We start from the raw sequence: 18,159 nt of genomic DNA on the forward strand, positions 1-18,159 counted from the left end.
TGGGAGGGACTGGGATGGGACTGGGATGGACTGGGAGGGACTGGGATGGGACTGCGAGGGACTGGGATGGAGTGGGGTTTGACTGGGGTGGACTGGGATGGACTGACTGGGAGGGACTGGGATGGGACTGGGATAGGACTGGGATGGGACTGGGAGGGACTGCGATGGACTGGGAGGGAACTGGGAGAGGACTGGGATGGACTGGGAGGGACTGGGAGGGACTGGGATGGACTGGGAATGGATTGGGATGGACTGACTGGGAGGGACTGGGGTTTGACTGGGATGGACTGGGGTTTGACTGGGGTGGACTGGGATGGACTGACTGGGAGGGACTGGGATGGGATTGGGATAGGACTGGGATGGGACTGGAAGGGACTGGGAGGTACTGGGATGGACTTGGGTGGACTGGGAGGGACTGGGATAGACTGGGGTGGACTGGGATGGGACTGGGATAGGACTGGAAGGGAACTGGGAGGGACTGGGATGGGACTGGGATGGACTGGGAGGGACTGGGATAGGACTGGGATGGGACTGGGAGGGACTGGGAGGGACTGGGATGGGACTGGGATGGACTGGGATGGACTGGGGTTTGACTGGGGTGGACTGGGATGGACAGACTGGGAGGGACTGGGATGGGACTGGGATAGGGCTGGGATAGAACTGGGAGGGACTGGGAGGTACTGGGATGGACTTGGGTGGACTGGGAGGGACTGGGATAGGACTGGGATGGGACTGGGAGGGACTGGGAGGGACTGGGATGGGACTGGGATGGACTGGGATGGACTGGGGTTTGACTGGGGTGGACTGGGATGGACAGACTGGGAGGGACTGGGATGGGACTGGGATAGGGCTGGGATAGAACTGGGAGGGACTGGGATGGCCTGGGAGGGAACTGGGAGAGGACTGGGGTGGGACTGGGATGGACTGGGAGGGACTGGGAGGGACTGGGATGGACTGGGATGGACTGGGAATGGATTGGGATGGACTGGGAGGGACTGGGATGGGACTGGGAGGGAACTGGGATGGACTGGGATGGGACTGGGAGGGACTGGGATGGACTGACTGGGAGGGACTGGGATGGGACTGGGATGGGACTGGGATAGAACTGGGAGGGACTGGGATGGCCTGGGAGGGAACTGGGAGAGGACTGGGGTGGGACTGGGATGGACTGGGAGGGACTGGGGTGGACTGGGATGGACTGGGATGGACTGGGAATGGATTGGGATGGACTGGGAGGGACTGGGATGGGACTGGGATGGACTAGGATGGACTGGGATGGGACTGGGAGGGACTGGGATGGACTGACTGGGAGGGACTGGGATGGGACTGGGATGGGACTGGGATGGACTGGGAGGGACTGGGAGGGACTGGGATGGGACTGGGAAGGACTGGGATGGACTGGGATGGGACTGGGATGGGACTGGGATGGACTGGGATGGACTGGGGTTTGACTGGGGTGGACTGGGATGGACTGACTGGGATGGGACTGGGATAGGACTGGAATGGGACTGGGAGGGACTGGGAGGGAACTGGGATGGACTGACTGGGATGGACTGGGATGGGACTGGGATAGGACTGGGATGGGACTGGGAGGGACTGGGAGGGACTGGGAGGGAACTGGGGTGGACTGGGAGGGACTGGGAGGGACTGGGAGGGAACTGGGATGGGACTGGGAGGGACTGGGAGGGACTGGGGTTTGACTGCGGTGGACTGGGATGGACTGACTGGGAGGGACTGGGATGGGACTGGGATAGGACTGGGATGGGACTGGGAGGGAACTGGGAGGGACTGGGGTTTGACTGCGGTGGACTGGGATGGACTGACTGGGAGGGACTGGGATGGGACTGGGATAGGACTGGGATGGGACTGGGATAGAACTGGGAGGGACTGGGATGGACTGAGATGGGACTGGGAGGGACTGGGATGGACTGGGATGGGACTGGGATAGAAGTGGGAGGGACTGGGATGGACTGGGAGGTACTGGGTTGGGACTGGGGTGGACTGGGAGGGAACTGGGATGGGACTGAGAGGGACTGGGATGTACTGGGAGGGACTGGGAGGGACTGGGGTTTGACTGGGATGTACTGGGAAGGACTGGGATGGGACTGGGAGGGGCGGTGCCCCCTGGGGGACATCCAGCACCAGCCAATAGCAGAAGCCCCAGCCCGGTGCCAGCCGATGAGAACACACCAGCTGTGAGGGTGGGGGGCGTGGCTTCACCAAGCCCCGCCCCCGAGCCCGCGTGCAGGGCTGCACGTGCGCCCACCAGAACCGCCCCGCTCCCCAGGGGGCGTGGCCTGACCCACGAGCCCCCACGTGACCCCCCCGCCCCTCCCATCCCCCTAGCAACAGCCACCGCACTGAGCCCTGATTGGCTACTGCCACCGTGACATCACAGCAGGGCGGGCCCACCCATTCCCATGGCAACGGGGGGGGCAGAGGTTGGGGCCTGAAAAAGAAGGATTTGGGCCCAAAAATTAGGGGTTTTATCCTAAAAATGAAGGGTTTGGCCTTAAAAATCAGGTGGTTTGTCCTAAAAATGAGGGTTTGGACCCAAAAATGAGGCGTTTTGGCTCTAAAAATGAGGGCTTTAGCCCTAAAAATGAGGGATTTGGCCCTAAAAACAAGGGGTTTTGTCATAAAAAATAGAGTTTGGACCCAAAAATTAGGAGTTTGGTCCTGAAAGTGGGAGGTTTTGACCCTAAAAATGAGGCTTTTGGCCCTAAAAATGAAGGTTTGGCCTTAAAAATGAGAGGTTTTTTTCTGAAAATGAGGGGTTTAGACCCAAAAATGAGGCTTTTGGCTCTAAAACTAAGGGGTTTGTCCTAAAAATAAGGATCTTGGCCCTAAAAATTAGGGGGTTGACTCGAAGAAAAGGGGGTTGACTCTCAAAATGTGGCTTTTGGACACAAAAATGAGGGGTTTGGCCCTAAAAATGAGACTTTGGGCCCTAAAAATGAGGGTTTGACCCTAAAAATTAGAGGTTTTGTCCTAAAAATTAGGGGTTTGGACTCTAAAAATGAGGGTTTGGCCCTAAAAATCAAGGTTTGGGTCCTAAAAGTACGGCTTTCTACCCTGAAAAGGGGGATTGGAGCCTGAAAAGGAGGTTTTGGACCCCCAAAACTATTGTTTGGGCCCTCAAAATTGGGGTTTGGAAACCCTAAATGAGGGTTTGGGGCCTAAAACTGACGGTTTGGACCCAAAAATAAGGCTTTAGACCCTATAAATGGAGTTTTGGACCCTAAAAAAAGGCATTTGGCCCTAAAAATTAGGGTTGAGACCCTAAAAATTAGATTTTTCCATCCTAATAGAATTTAAACCTTAAAAATGATGATTTCAACCCTTAAAATGTGGCTTTGGGCCTTAAAAATGAGGGTTTCTACCATAAAAAGGGGGGTTGGACCCTCCACAGAGTCTTCAGACCCTAAAAACCAAGGTTTCAGCCCTAAAAAAATGAAGGTTTGGGCCCTAAAACTGAGAGTTTGGAACCAAAAATGAAGTTTGAATCCAATAAATGGAGCTTTGGACCCTAAAAAGAGGCTTTGGGCCCTAAAAAGAGGGTTTGGGCCCTAAAAATGAGGGTTTAGACCCTAAAAATGAAGCTTTCTACCCTAAAAGGGAGGTTCAGACCCTAAAGATGTGGATTTTAGCCCTAAAAGGGGGGTTTGGGCCCTAAAAAAGTGGATTTTGACCTTCAAAAAAAGAGAGTTTGGACCCTAAAATGAGGCTTCAAACACTAAAAATGCAGGTTTTCGACCCAAAATGGAGGGGTTTGAGCCCTAAAAACGAGGGTTTGGACCTGGAAATGGGGCTTTGGCCCTTGAAAATGCAGGTTTTGACCCTAAAAATGCAGGTTTTGACCCTAAAGATGAAGGTTTAGGGCATTAAAATGAGTCTTCAGCTCCTGTAACTGGGGCTTTGGGCCCTAAAATGGGGCTTTGGACGCAAAAAATGAGACTTTTGACCTAAAAATGAAGTTTTTGACCCTAAAATAGGGGCAAAAGAGGGTTTTGGGCCCTAAAAATGTTGGTTTAAGAATTAAACCAAAGTTTGGACGTTGAAAATGGGCCTTTGGCCCCTCAAAATGGGGCCTGAGACCCTAAAACTGAGGGGCCAGGGCCTAAAACTGACAGGTTTTGGCCAAAAAAAAGCTGCTTTTTCAAAAATCGCAACTTTCAACTCGAACTCTGAGGCTTTGGGGCCTAAACTGGAGGATTTGGGCCCTAAAATGGGGGCTGGGCCCCAAAAATGAGGCTTTTGGCCCCAAAAATGAGGGTTCAGAGCTTAAAAGAAGGGTTTGGGCCCCCAAACTGCGTGTGACACGCGTGACGTGTGATGGAGTGGGGTGTGACAGCTATGTAACATGTGACATGATGGGTGTGGCATGTCTGACATGGTGTGATGTGGTGGGCGTGATGTGTGACAGGTATGTCATGTGTGACGTGATGGGTGTGACACGTATGATGTGGTGTGACACGTGATGAGTGTGACGTGACAGGGCGTGACACGTGATGGGGTGACACAAATGATGGCTGTGACAATGTGGCACGTGATGGGGTGTGACGTGTGACTGTGACATGATGCGGTGACACATGATGGGTGTGACACGTGATGGGGTGTGACACGTGATGGGGTGACATGTGACAGGTGTGACACATGATGGGGTGTGACACGTGATGGGCTGACACGTGACAGGTGTGACACATGATGGGGTGTGACACGTGATGGGCTGACACGTGACAGGTGTGACACATGATGGGGTGACACGTGACGGGTGTGACACGTGCTGGGGTGACACGTGACGGGTGTGACACATGTGACACACGTGACGCTGTGTCACGCGTGACCCCGGGTCGCACCTCCCCCACCCCCCCCCCCCCCCACCCCGGTTCCCAGGCGCCCGGGGAGTCCCGGTGGCCACAGCAACCGCCAGGTGTCGCCCTCCCCTCCCCCGCCACGGCAGTTGCCATGGTAACGCCCCCCTGCGACCCCCGTTGCCATGGCGATGCCAACCCGGGCCCAGCACCTTCCATGTTTGCCCAGAGGAGGCTGCCTCCCAGCCACTAGGGGGCGTCCTCAGCCCCGCCCATGCAGGCCACGCCCACCACAAGCCCCGCCCCCCGTTGATTGATGTCGAAGTGGGCGGAGCCAACTGCACATGAACTCGCTCTAATCACCGTGGGTGGGACAGGAAGTGCGGCCAAGCCCCGCCCCCTCCCCGGACTGGAAGTCCCGCGCCCAGCGACGTCACACAGGAAGTCCCGGCTGGCAGCTTTGGGCCCAAGCAGGAAGTCCCGCCTCTGAAGGTGCCAAACAAACAGGAAGTCCCGCCTCTTCTGGCCCCGACAGGAAGTCCCGCCTCCCCATCACCCGCCGCAGCCGGAAGTCCCGGGAGAGCCTGACCCCCCCTTGCCCCTCCCCACCCCAAAGGTACCGCCCTTTCCCCCTCCCCATGACGTCACCCTGATGACATCACTCCCCTCCCCCATGACGTCACCACCCCCTTCCGATGACATCACCTGGGTCCCATTTTTGGGGGGGGTGAGGGGTGCCCAGATGCCTGGATCCCCCCTGCAGACAAACCCCCCCCCCGGCGGGACCCAGGGTCTGGGGTGGGGGGAGGGGAGGTGGCAGCGCCAGCGTTGCCATGGCAACAGGGAGCTGCTGCCCATCCCTCCCCCCACAACAGAAGGGGGGTCTGGGGGTGCCCGACGGGCCGTTGTGTCACCGTGTCCCTACAGCCGTCCCTGTGTCACCCCCCCCCCATCTCCCCACGGTGTCACTCCGACTGTGTCACCCACCCCCAGGAACAGCGTCACACCCTCACACACGGTGTCACACACCCACACGGTGTCACACCCCCACACACGGTGTCACACCCCCACACAGTGTCACACCCCCACACACGGTGTCACACCCCCACACGGTGTCACACACCCACACACGGTGTTACACCCCCACACGGTGTCACACACCCACACACGGTGTCACACGCACACTCAACGTGTCACATGCACACACACAGGGTGTCACAGCCACACACGGCGTCACACACACGGTGTCACACCCACACGGTGTCACACCCACACACACGGTGTCACATCCACACACGCCATGTCACACACACATGGCATCACATGTACACACACACACATGGAGTAATGTGTCACACAGACCCCCCCACCCGACACACACACACCCCCCAACACACACACGCACAACACCCCCCAAAAACACTCACACCCCCCCGACACCACCCACACTCTCACCCAACACAACACAGACACCCCCGACACACACAACACCTCCACACACACCCTGACACACACCCCCCAACACACTCACACCCCAACACACACTCACACACCCCCCGAGACTCTCCCACCCACACACTCACACCCACGCACACTCACACCCACACACACCCCCCAACACACCCACACCCCCACACACACTCACATCAAACTCACACCCAGTCACACCCCCCCACACACACACACTCACACCCCCACACACTCACACCGAACTCACACCCACTCACACTCACACACCCCCCAACACACACACTCACACCCCCACACACCCTCACACACATACACACACTCACACCCCCAACACACCCACACCCACACTCACACCCCAACACACACACTCACATCCCACAACACACACCTTCACACACCCCCAACACACCCACATCCCCACACACACTCACACCAAACTCACACTCACATACCCCCCAACACACACACTCACACCCACACACACACTCACACACACACACTCACACCCCCCAACACACTCACACCCCCACACACACATACCCACACACACTCACACCCCCACACACACTCACACCAAACTCACACCCAGTCACACCCCCACACACACACACACTCACACCCCAACACACACTCACACCCCCACACACACACACTCACACCCACACTCATGCCCACACACACTCACACCCCCCCAACACACTCACACCCCAACACACACTCACACACCCCCCGAGACACTCACACACACACACACTCACACACACTCACACCCCAACACACACACTCACACCCACACACACCCTCATTTTGGCTAATTACAACATTTTAATGTGCAGAGGAACCGTTGAAGTCGATTTGAAGCACCGGTCTTTAGAGATCACTGCTGCCTCTGACAGCACTTGAACTTCCCAAGAAGTTTAATTGGAAACTTTATTTAATTGGATTCTTTATTAATTTGTTTAGGTAGGATGCTGCACTTCTGAGATACAAGAAGTCTTTAACATGACCCACTACCCCAGTAAGCTGACACCGTTTCCTTCCAGGAAATAAAAACTCAATAAAAACTCAATAAAAACTCAATAAAAACTCAAGACCATTTTTATTTGAGTCAGCATTGAAACGTCAAATTTAATTTTACACAACTTCAGATCAAAACGTTGGAGGACTCAAGAGCCTGGTTAAGGTCATACAAAAAACTCCCAAGGATTTGTGCTTTAGTATTTGAGAGATCAACAACCACTGAAGCATCTTTTCATTTGAAATCAATCCACGTGATTACCCTTAAATACTTTATCCGTATTAAATTAAATTAAATCCGTAATAGTGATTCATAAATGAAGTTGGAAGCAAAGTGTGGCAGATTTATACCCCCACATACCTGCAGCCCATGACAATATTTTTGTAGAACGTGGCGAGCGGGACATGAGCCAGAGCTTCCACTTGGGGAAATCACCTCATTTCATATTCATATTGTCATTTTGAAAGAGCTGGTCACAGAATCCCAGAATCACTGAGATTGGAAGAGCCCTCTGGGATCATCCAGTCCAACCATTGCCCTGACACCACCATGGCAACTAGACCAGGGCACTAAGTGCCATGTCCAGTCTTGTCTTAAACCCCTCCAGACATGGTGACTCCACCACCTCCCTGGGCAGCCCCTTCCAATGGCTAATGACCCTTGCTGAGAAGAAATGCTTCCTAACGTCCAACCTGAACCTCCCCTGGCAAAGCTTCAGGCTGTGTCCTCTTGTCCTAGCGCTGGTTGCCTGGGAGAACAGGCCGACTCCCACCCCGCTACACCCTCCCTTCAGGTAGTTGTAGACTGCACTAAGGTCACCTCTGAGCCTCCTCTTCTCCACGCTAAACACCCCCAGCTCCCTCAGCCGTTCCTCGCAGCTCAGACCCTCCAGACCCTTCCCCACCTTGGTCGCCCTCCTCTGCACTCGCTCCAACACCTCAACATCCTTCTTGAAGTTCAGGGCATATTGAAGTGCCACAGCATTTAAAAACACCATCAAATTCCACTTCACGAGGACAGCGTGTAGTTAGCCGGGATCAACATCAAACCACAAGTCCTTTCTGCATGTAGTAACTTAATACAAACTGACTGTACACGATGATGAAGGGGGTGGAACATCTCCCTTATGAGGAGAGGCTGAGGGAGCTGGGTCTCTTTAGCTTGGAGAAGAGGAGACTGAGGGGTGACCTCACTAATGTTTATAAATATGTAAAGGGCAAGTGTCATGAGGATGGAGCCAGGCTCTTCTCAGTGACACCCAGTGACAGGACAAGGGAAAACGGGTGCAAGCTGGAGCACAGGAGGTTCCACATAAATATGAGGAGAAACTTCTTTACGGTGAGGGTGACTGAACACTGGCACAGGCTGCCCAGAGAGGTTGTGGAGTCTCCTTCTCTGGAGACATTCAAAACCCGCCTGGACGCGTTCCTGGGTGACATGATCCAGGTGATCCTGCTCTGGCGGGGTTGGACTAGATGATCTCCAGAGGTCCCTTCCAATCCCCAACATTCTGTGATTCTGTGATAGTGCAAAGTATTTTAAGACATCAAAGAGGCAGGAGAAGGGAAAAAGAATTTGTGACAATGTGAAAGTTCAGCTCTGCGGTGGCATTTTAGCTCCATTGTAAGGTGTAGTCTTGGCCTAGTTCAAGTGCAAGCCGGGTGATCTCCAGGACCTTGGAAAAACAAACAAACAAAAAAACAATGAGTAACTCTGCTCTGAAGGCGCCTTGGTTTTCTGCAGCTCATAGAAGACAGCAGGTTCTTATTTCAGATTGCTTCTCATTACCTTTGTAATTGATCTTATTGGTTATTTATATTATATTTATTATATTATATTACGTTACGTTGGAAGGGGCTGCCCAGGGAGGTGGTGGAGTCACCACCTCTGGAGGGGTTTAAGACAAGACTGGACATGGCACTTAGTGCCCTGGTCTAGTTGCCATGGTGGTGTCAGGGCAATGGTTGGACTCGATGAGCCCAGAGGGCTCTTCCAACCTCATTGATTCTGGGATTCTGTGCTGGAGCGAGTCCAGAGAAGGGCAACAAAGGTGGTGAAGGGTCTGGAGCACAAGGAGAAGAGTCTGGAGAGCTTGTGAAGAGCGGCTGAGGGAACTGGGGTGGGTTGGTCTGGAGAAAAGGAGGCTGAGGGGAGACCTTCTCGCTCTCTACAACTACCTGAAGGGAGGTTGTAGTGGATAGTCGGCCTCTTCTCCCAGGCAACCAGCGATAGGACAAGAGGACACAGCCTCAAGCTTTGCCAGGGGAGGGTCAGGTTGGACATTAGAAAGCATTTCTTCTCAGCAAGGGTCATTAGACATTGGAAGGGGCTGCCAGGGAGGTGGTGGAGTCACCATCTCTGGAGGGGTTTAAGACAAGACTGGACATGGCACTTAGTGCCCTGATCTAGTTGCCATGGTGGTGTCAGGGCAATGATCCCAGGACTCGATGATCCCAGAGGGCTCTTCCAACCTCATTGATTCTGTTACGTTACGCTACTATAGATTTTGCACACTATATTTCTATTATATATATTCTTTTTATAAAATAATTATATATTTCAATAAATTAATACATCATCTTTCGTCTTCCACTGAGAGGCAGAAGAAGAGACTCAGCAGAAGCCTGAGCTGTTTACAAAGGGTGGGAAATTAAAGCATTGACTGATTTTAGCTTGTGGGTCTCACTGAACGGTGCAACCACGACTTGTGACTTCATTAATTCTGTAGGGAAAAAAAAGTCGTTGCAGAAGGACCCTGAGTTCTTCTTAGATTTTACTGCAGCAAAGAAATAAATTTTAGGAATTGTATCACAGCCACGAGGTGAATCCCCAAGTGTCCAAGCGCATGTAAGTAATTGCAAAGAGGATTTCCCATCAATCATTGATTTACCTGTTTTGAGCTGTTGTAGGACACGACGTGACGAGATGGGATCGCTTCCCCGTTCTGCCACACCGTCACCTCCCGCACAACTGAGGTCACCCCCAAAATCTTAATTTGAGTAAACTTCAAACTATTTGGATCCGTGTAACCGTGGTGCAAAACCTTTATCTCCAAAACATTCTGAAGGAAGAGGAAAAAAGGAAATCAGGGATTTGTCCTTCGGCGTTCCCTTGTCAGCAAATCCTTTTTTCAGCCTACTTGAGGCTCACAATTTTTTCCTCTTCTTCAATTTTCAAAGAAAAAAAAAATCTATGGTGTTATTTATTTTCCAAATGTTGGAGGCTTTGATTTCTTCCAGTTCCTCCACCTTCGCAGATCTTCTCCGCCACCAATGAGGTGTTGAATATGAAACAAATTTATCCTGATGTGAATTTTACAGAATAAGAAAAGGTTAAAACAACGTGTTTTCATAATTCAGACCTTTTTTCCTCCTCATTTTCCTTTAATTCTCAGAAGTTTCCCAAACTACTGAATTCAGTGGAAAGATTTCTGGTTATTGCTCAAGTAATTTTGCTAATTTTGCTAATTTTTTTTTTAAATTGCCTTTTACGATGGCAAAAATACTCAGGATGGATTGTGAAACTCTTCTTTCCAGACCTAACAAAATAGGAGTGTGAATGGTGGAAGGGGGAGCATTTCTTGGACAAACTGGCTTGATTTTAGGTAGATAATGGGTTCACGATTGCTTTAGTTTGTACCCAATTCTACCAGGTCTCCAGGAAGAGGATATTGTTTGAGTTGCCCGGAGATGACACTTAGTGGGTCAGAGCCCAGCTCCCCTTCCACGCTCTTCAAGAAAGATGTTGAAGTGTTGGAGCGAGTGCAGAGGAGGGCAACCAGGATGGTGAAGGGTCTGGAGAGTCTGATCTACAAGGAACGGCTGAGGAAGCTGGGGGTGTTTAGCCTGGAGAAGAGGAGACTCAGAGGTGACCTTAGTGCAGTCTACAACTACCTGAAGGGAGGTTGTAGCGCAGTGGGAGTCGGCCTCTTCTCCCAGGCAACTGGCGATAGGACAAGAGGACACAGCCTCAAGCTTCACCAGAGGAGGTTCAGGTTGTCCTGGAGGTCTCAGACTGCGCCAGCTACTTAATATAAATCTACATATTTGGAATAACCCTCCTAAGTTGCCCCAATTCGTCCCTTCCAACCCAAACCATTCAACGATTCTACAATTTATTGCTAAATTAGCTTATTCGTCTAGGATTTGCTAATGGGATTAGTGGTATGTTGGGTAATAGAAACATTTTTTTAAAATGCAAATTAAAATACCTTCATTAAACATCGAACAATAATCACCCTGAATGCTCAAAACCCAATAAAAAAAAGTTGACATGACGTACCTGATCAGCAGTAAATGAGGTCAGCAGATACACACCATCTTCATATGCATCTGTTAAAAAAAAAGAATTAATTACAATGTGGTCTATCTCGATGGACGTGGTCTGTCTCAATGGACATGGTCTGTCTCGATGGACGTGGTCTGTCTCGATGGACGTGGTCTGTCTCGATGGACGTGGTCTGTCTCGATGTCAATGAAACCTTTGACATGGTCTCCCCCAGCATGCTCGCAGCTAAACTGGGCAAGTGTGGTCAGGATGATGGGGTGGTGAGGTGGGTTGGGAACTGGCTGAAGGAAAGAAGCCAGAGAGTGATGGTCAATGGGACAGAGTCCAGTTGGAGGCCTGTGTCTAGTGGAGTACCTCAAGGGTCGGTACTGGGACCAGTTCTATTCAATATATTCATTAATGACTTGGATGAGGGAATAATGACTGGGGAAGGGTCTGGAGGGTCTGACCTACGAGGAACAGAATCACAGAATCACAGAATCAATGAGGTTGGAAGAGCCCTCTGGGCTCATTGAGTCCAACCATTGCCCTGACACCACCATGGCAACTAGACCAGGGCACTAAGTGCCATGTCCAGTCTTTTCTTAAACCCCTCCAGAGATGGGGACTCCACCACCTCCCTGGGCAGCCCCTTCCAGTGTCTAATGACCCTTGCTGAGAAGAAATGCTTCCTCATGTCCAACCTGACCCTCCCCTGGCAAAGCTTGAGGCTGTGTCCTCTTGTCCTATCGCTGGTTGCCTGGGAGAAGAGGCCGACTCCCACTCCACTACAACCTCCCTTCAGGTAGTTGTAGTTGTAGACTGCACTAAGGTCACCTCTGAGCCTCCTCTTCTCCAGGCTAAACACTCCCCAGCTCCCTCAGCCGTTCCTCGCAGCTCAGACCCTCCAGACCCTTCACCACTTGGTCACCCTCCTCTGCACTCGCTCCAACACCTCAACATCTTTCTTGAAGTGCGGGGCCCAGAACTGGACACAGGATTCAAGGTGCGGCCTCACCAGTGCCCAGTACAGAGGGACGATCACTTCCCTAGACCGGCTGGCTACACTAGTCCTGATAGAGGCCAGGATGCCATTGGCCTTCTTGGCCACCTGGGCACGCTGCTGGCTCACATTCAGCCGGCTGGCGATCAGCACCCCCAGGGCTCTTTCTAACCACCCTTCCCCCAGCCTGTAGCGCTGCAGGGGGTTATTGTGGCCCAAGTGTAAGACCCGGCCCTTGTTCTTGTTGAACCTCACGCCGTTGGTCTCAGTCCATCGATTCAACCTGTCCAGACCCCTCTGTAGGCCCTTCCTACCCTCCAGCAGGTCGACACTCCCACCCAGCTTGGTGTCATCTGCAAATTTACTGAGGGTGCACTCGATCCCTACGTCTAGATCATCTATAAAGATATTGAAGAGCACTGGCCCCAGAACTGAGCCCTGGGGAACACCACTAGCGACCGGCCGCGAGTTGGACTTTCCCCCATTCCCCACCACTCTCTGGGCCAGTTTTTAACCCATCGAAGAGTCCCCCCAGCCAAGCCCCGGGCAGCCAGTTTGTCTGGGAGGATGCTGTGGGAGACAGTGTCGAATGCCTTACTGAAGTCTAGATAGATCCATCCAAAGGCCTGCCCTCATCTACTAAGCAGGTCACTTGGTGACAGAAGGAGACGAGAAACTTCGTACTCACCAATGCGCACCCCGTCGTCCCAATAAAGCTGACCTTCTGCAAACTGACCGTCATTCAAAGCAACGGTAAGTGCCAACGGGTTTTTTCGGCTGTGAAAAAAAGAGTATTTTTCTTGATTAATCACATTTCGTGTTTCTCAAGTGCTATAATTTATATTATAGACATTGTACACGACTCAAATTATCGCTGTTAAGTCGTCCCCAGTCTGTAGCATCACATTTAAAGGAGGCCATGAGGAGAAAATTAAAAAAAAAGAAAAAACTGCCTTAAAGTTAAGGTGCTACCGTACATATGGATTTTCTCAGGACTGCTAGTGGTTATACATAATGGGAGATACTTCCAAGCATGGTCAAGACCAACGGCATGAGACCAATGGCCGAGACCAACGGCGTGAGGTTCAACAAGAACAAGGGCCGGGTCTTACACTTGGGCCACACCAACCCCCTGCAGTGCTACAGGCTGGGGGAAGGATGGTTAGAAAGAGCCCTGGGGGTGCTGATCGCCAGTCGGCTGAATGTGAGCCAGCAGTGTGCCCAGGTGGCCAAGAAGGCCAAGGGCATCCTGGCCTCTATCAGGACTAGTGTAGCCAGCCGGTCTAGGGAAGTGATCATCCCTCTGTACTCGGCACTGGTGAGGCCACACCTTGAATCCTGTGTCCAGTTCTGGGCCCCACACTTCAAGAAAGATGTTGAGGTGTTGGAGCGAGTGCAGAGGAGGGTGACCAAGTGGTGAAGGGTCTGGAGGGTCTGAGCTGCGAGGAACGGCTGAGGGAGCTGGGGGTGTTTAGCGTGGAGAAGAGGAGGCTCAGAGGTGACCTTAGTGCAGTCTACAACTACCTGAAGGGAGGTTGTAGTGAAGTGGGAGTCGGCCTCTTCTCCCAGGCAACTAGTGATAGGACAAGAGGACACAGCCTCAAGCTTGGCCAGGGGAGGTTCAGGTTGGACATGAGGAAGCATTTCTTCTCAGCAAGGGTCATTAGACATTGGAAGGGGCTGCCCAGGGAGGTGGTGGAGTCCCCATCTCTGGAGGGGTTTAAGACAAGACTGGACATGGCACTTAGTGCCCTGGTCTAGTTGCCATGGTGGTGTCAGGGCAATGGTTGGACTCGATGAGCCCAGAGGGCTCTTCCAACCTCATTGATTCTGGGGTGATGGTGCACATTAAACCAGAAAATTTTGCTTTTCCTAGCTCAAAAATAAGGAGTCCAGAAAAACACCCTCACTATGTAATTAATACACCATTTATTTGCCAGGCCACTAATTGAATAACTCCCCTAAAAAGCAAAAAATATAAAATCAAATTAAATTTGAATTATTCCGTTCTTATCATACCTGTAAAACGTAGTATTAGCAGGGCTTTGCTGAGCCAGGATATAACCGCCTCGGATATGGAGGCTGATATGATCCAAAGGAGATGGTAAATTTCTGAATTGTCCCCTAAAGCCGATATACTCATCCTATTTATGATTAAAAATTTTAAAAAACTACATGAAAGAGTCTCCTTTTGGAATTACCCATTTTAAACTTCTCTTTAGAATGCAAGTTTATAAATACATAGATAAATACGAAGAAATTTGTCACTGCAAATCTGTTTTTAATGTAGAACTACGTATTTTCAAGATAAAAATCTGAATTTCTGCATATATAAATTACACACTTTATAAATGTTTTAAGCCTGAGGCTGTAAAAACTGTTTAAATTTTTGTCTTCACTCCATCATTCTTAAAAGACATTATATGTATCACTGAAGGGTTACAAAATAAAGCAAACATGGAAGCGCTTCAGATTACAGATATTATTCAGATTACGGAGGTTATTCCACCTTTTCACAGCTCATGTTGAACAAAATTAGAATAAAACTGATTAATTTAACAAAAAAAAATAAGCCAAGATTTTTCACATTGCTAAAAACTCCTACAGGACATGTGGTGGGTTCACACTTCAGCCCAGCACACTGCCCTTGCTTAAATGTATTAGGAAAAATAAATATAATATATTTATAATTTATAATATTTATAATATTTATAATATAAAATAAATATAATAAATTACTTACTGTGTGGTAATCATACCAGCGGGCATTCGGTAGGTAAGCACTCACTGTTACAGCACCCTGGAATTAAACATTTTTGATTTAAGCCTATTAAAGCCAAAAAATAAAGTCACTTCTAATATTTTCATCAATTTCTAATATTTTTATCAATTTCTAATATTTTATAATTTTTTCCCCGCTTTTCTGCTATTTCTAGTTCTGATATTTCACCTGTTCCAGTACAGGGCTGATGAGCAGTGCTGGGCCCCACAGAAATTGTTTATATATTTCCCACGTCGTTTTGTCTTCCACAAACCTGCAAATTAACAAATTAACAAATTATTAAGAAATTAACAAATTAACAAACGAGTGGTCAAAGCCTCAGTGTCAACCTCTCCCCAAATCTTTCCTTTTTGAAGTATTTTTTCCTCAATAAAACTACCATTTCCTCAACCATAAGCACGCTACAAGTACTAGTAGGTAACGTTTATTACCTATTTATTAATAAGAAATAATAATTATTAAAAGGGAATCCCATTTTATTTACAAATATATCACTTAACGCTCGTCAAGAATGAATTAAGACCCTAATGTGAAATTTTTTAGGGAAGTAAAACATGTTACTTAATTTTTATTTCTGTTTTTTCAGCTTTGCCGGCCTTTCTCTACACACCCACCAAAATTTTTGTTCAGTATATTTAGAGCATAAAACTTAAAAAAATAAGTCTTTTAAGTCAGCAAAATTAAGTAGTGGTCCAATTACTTCCTGATTTGTGCCATTTAGTTTTTTTGACAGGTACTTTGTCAGAATCAAGTCTTAGATTAGGCAAAATTAGGCCAGGGTTACACACTGATAATTCAGTATTTTTTAGCGGAAGACAAATATTATTGAATATTAGAGTTCAGCTTTAAGGGTAGGGCATCAACCAGTCTTTGACACATATTGTCCCTTCTGACCAGGTACAAATAAAGTCTTATATCTCTAAAAACATGCCTTTTAAAAAAAAACTGCTAGAAAAACCTTTTTTAAAAAACCTGATATATCAGTTTAGCCAAAATAAGTTACGTTGCCCCGCAAACATATCAAGACCTGTGTCAAAAAAGTATTTTCTCCCTCTATTTCTGTTTCTCTGCCTCAAATTTTGGCCTAGTAGTTTTTGCAACACGTGCTCTCTGATTCCACGTACATGTGGGCGTGTCGATCTGCTGGAGGGTAGGAAGGCCCTTACAGAGGGGTCTGGACAGGTTGGGTAGATGGGCCGAGACCAACGGCGTGAAGTTCAACAAGAACAAGGGCCGGGTCTGACACTTGGGTCACACCAACCCCCTGCAGTGCTACAGGCTGGGGGAAGAGTGGTTAGAAAGAGCCCTGGGGGTGCTGATCGCCAGTCGGCTGAACGTGAGCCAGCAGTGTGCCCAGGTGGCCAAGAAGGCCAAGGGCATCCTGGCCTCTATCAGGACTAGTGTAGCCAGCCGGTCTAGGGAAGTGATCGTCCCTCTGTACTCGGCACTGGTGAGGCCGCACCTTGAATCCTGTGTCCAGTTCTGGGCCCCGCACTTCAAGAAAGGTGTTGAGGTGTTGGAGCGAGTGCAGAGGAGGGCGACCAAGGTGGTGAAGGGTCTGGAGGGTCTGAGCTGCGAGGAACGGCTGAGGGAGCTGGGGGTGTTTAGCGTGGAGAAGAGGAGGCTCAGAGGTGACCTTAGTGCAGTCTACAACTACCTGAAGGGAGGTTGTAGCGCAGTGGGAGTCGGCCTCTTCTCCCAGGCAACCAGAGCTAGGACAAGAGGACACAGCCTCAAGCTTCGCCAGGGGAGGGTCAGGTTGGACATCAGGAAGCATTTCTTCTCAGCAAGGGTCATTAGACACTGGAAGGGGCTGCCCAGGGAGGTGGTGGAGTCACCATCTCTGGAGGGGTTTAAGACAAGACTGGACATGGCACTTAGTGCCCTGGTCTAGTTGCCATGGTGGTGTCAGGGCAATGGTTGGACTCGATGAGCCCAGAGGGCTCTTCCAACCTCATTGATTCTGGGATTCTGTGATCTCCAGCAGCAGGAAGAATGCATTTGCTGAATGCCACTAGGGGTAATGAGAATGAGCTTTAAAATTTATATATTAATTATATTTATAGATATAAAGAAAAAAATCTTGGCATTGTGAGAAATGGAGATGTTGAGCCGTCACAGCGAGCTGAACACATGTATTCTCAATCCCTCGCCAGTTTTAAAAGAAAACTCACTGTAAACAAGTGAAAATCTTTTTATGAGGATCACAGAAATCCTCTGGACTTCAGCGGGAATGAGTGAAAACCAGAGAAGGAAGGACCACACTTACTCGTGGAGCAGAGGGCGGACGACAGTGCTGCCGTGAGCGTTGGCTTCGTACATTAACATGTACAAATAGGGCAAGAGGGTGTATCTTGTATTTAGCACTTTCCTGGAAATGTCTTCAAATGTTGAATTCCAGGCAACAGGATCTTGCCTCTAAAAAGAAAAGAGTCTCTTGTTATTCAAAAAGGGTTATTTTGTTTGGAAGAGATCACAGAATCCCAGAATCAACCAGGTTGGAAGAGCCCTCTGGGCTCATCGAGTCCAACCATTGCCCTGACACCACCATGGCAACTAGACCAGGGCACTAAGTGCCACGTCCAGTCTTTTCTTAAACACCCCCAGAGATGGTGACCCCACCACCTCCCTGGGCAGCCCCTTCCAATGCCTAATGACCCTTGCTGAGAAGAAATGCTTCCTCATGTCCAACCTGAACCTCCCCTGGCCAAGCTTGAGGCTGTGTCCTCTTGTCCTATCACTAGTTGCCTGGGAGAAGAGGCCGACTCCCACTTCACTACAACCTCCCTTCAGGTAGTTGTAGACT

General features: G+C 50.0%; 1 protein-coding gene across 2 annotated transcripts in view; it reads right to left on the bottom strand.

Moving 5' to 3' along the window:
* Positions 1 to 8,914: 8,914 nt before the first annotated feature.
* Positions 8,915 to 18,159, bottom strand: part of LOC137666110 (maltase-glucoamylase-like) — a 62,720-nt gene continuing 53,475 nt past the window's right edge. For both annotated transcript variants that reach the window (XM_068405749.1, XM_068405748.1), the window contains exons 40-47: positions 17,623 to 17,771; positions 15,522 to 15,606; positions 15,315 to 15,371; positions 14,591 to 14,715; positions 13,260 to 13,348; positions 11,584 to 11,633; positions 10,193 to 10,363; positions 8,915 to 8,977 (exon numbers count right to left, since the gene is read on the bottom strand). In XM_068405749.1, coding sequence (XP_068261850.1) covers positions 8,915 to 8,977; positions 10,193 to 10,363; positions 11,584 to 11,633; positions 13,260 to 13,348; positions 14,591 to 14,715; positions 15,315 to 15,371; positions 15,522 to 15,606; positions 17,623 to 17,771 — 789 coding nt within the window. The remainder of the gene's footprint in view (positions 8,978 to 10,192; positions 10,364 to 11,583; positions 11,634 to 13,259; positions 13,349 to 14,590; positions 14,716 to 15,314; positions 15,372 to 15,521; positions 15,607 to 17,622; positions 17,772 to 18,159) is intronic.

Source organism: Nyctibius grandis, chromosome 8 (genome assembly GCF_013368605.1).
Source record: "Nyctibius grandis isolate bNycGra1 chromosome 8, bNycGra1.pri, whole genome shotgun sequence".
Lineage (NCBI taxonomy): Eukaryota > Metazoa > Chordata > Aves > Nyctibiiformes > Nyctibiidae > Nyctibius > Nyctibius grandis.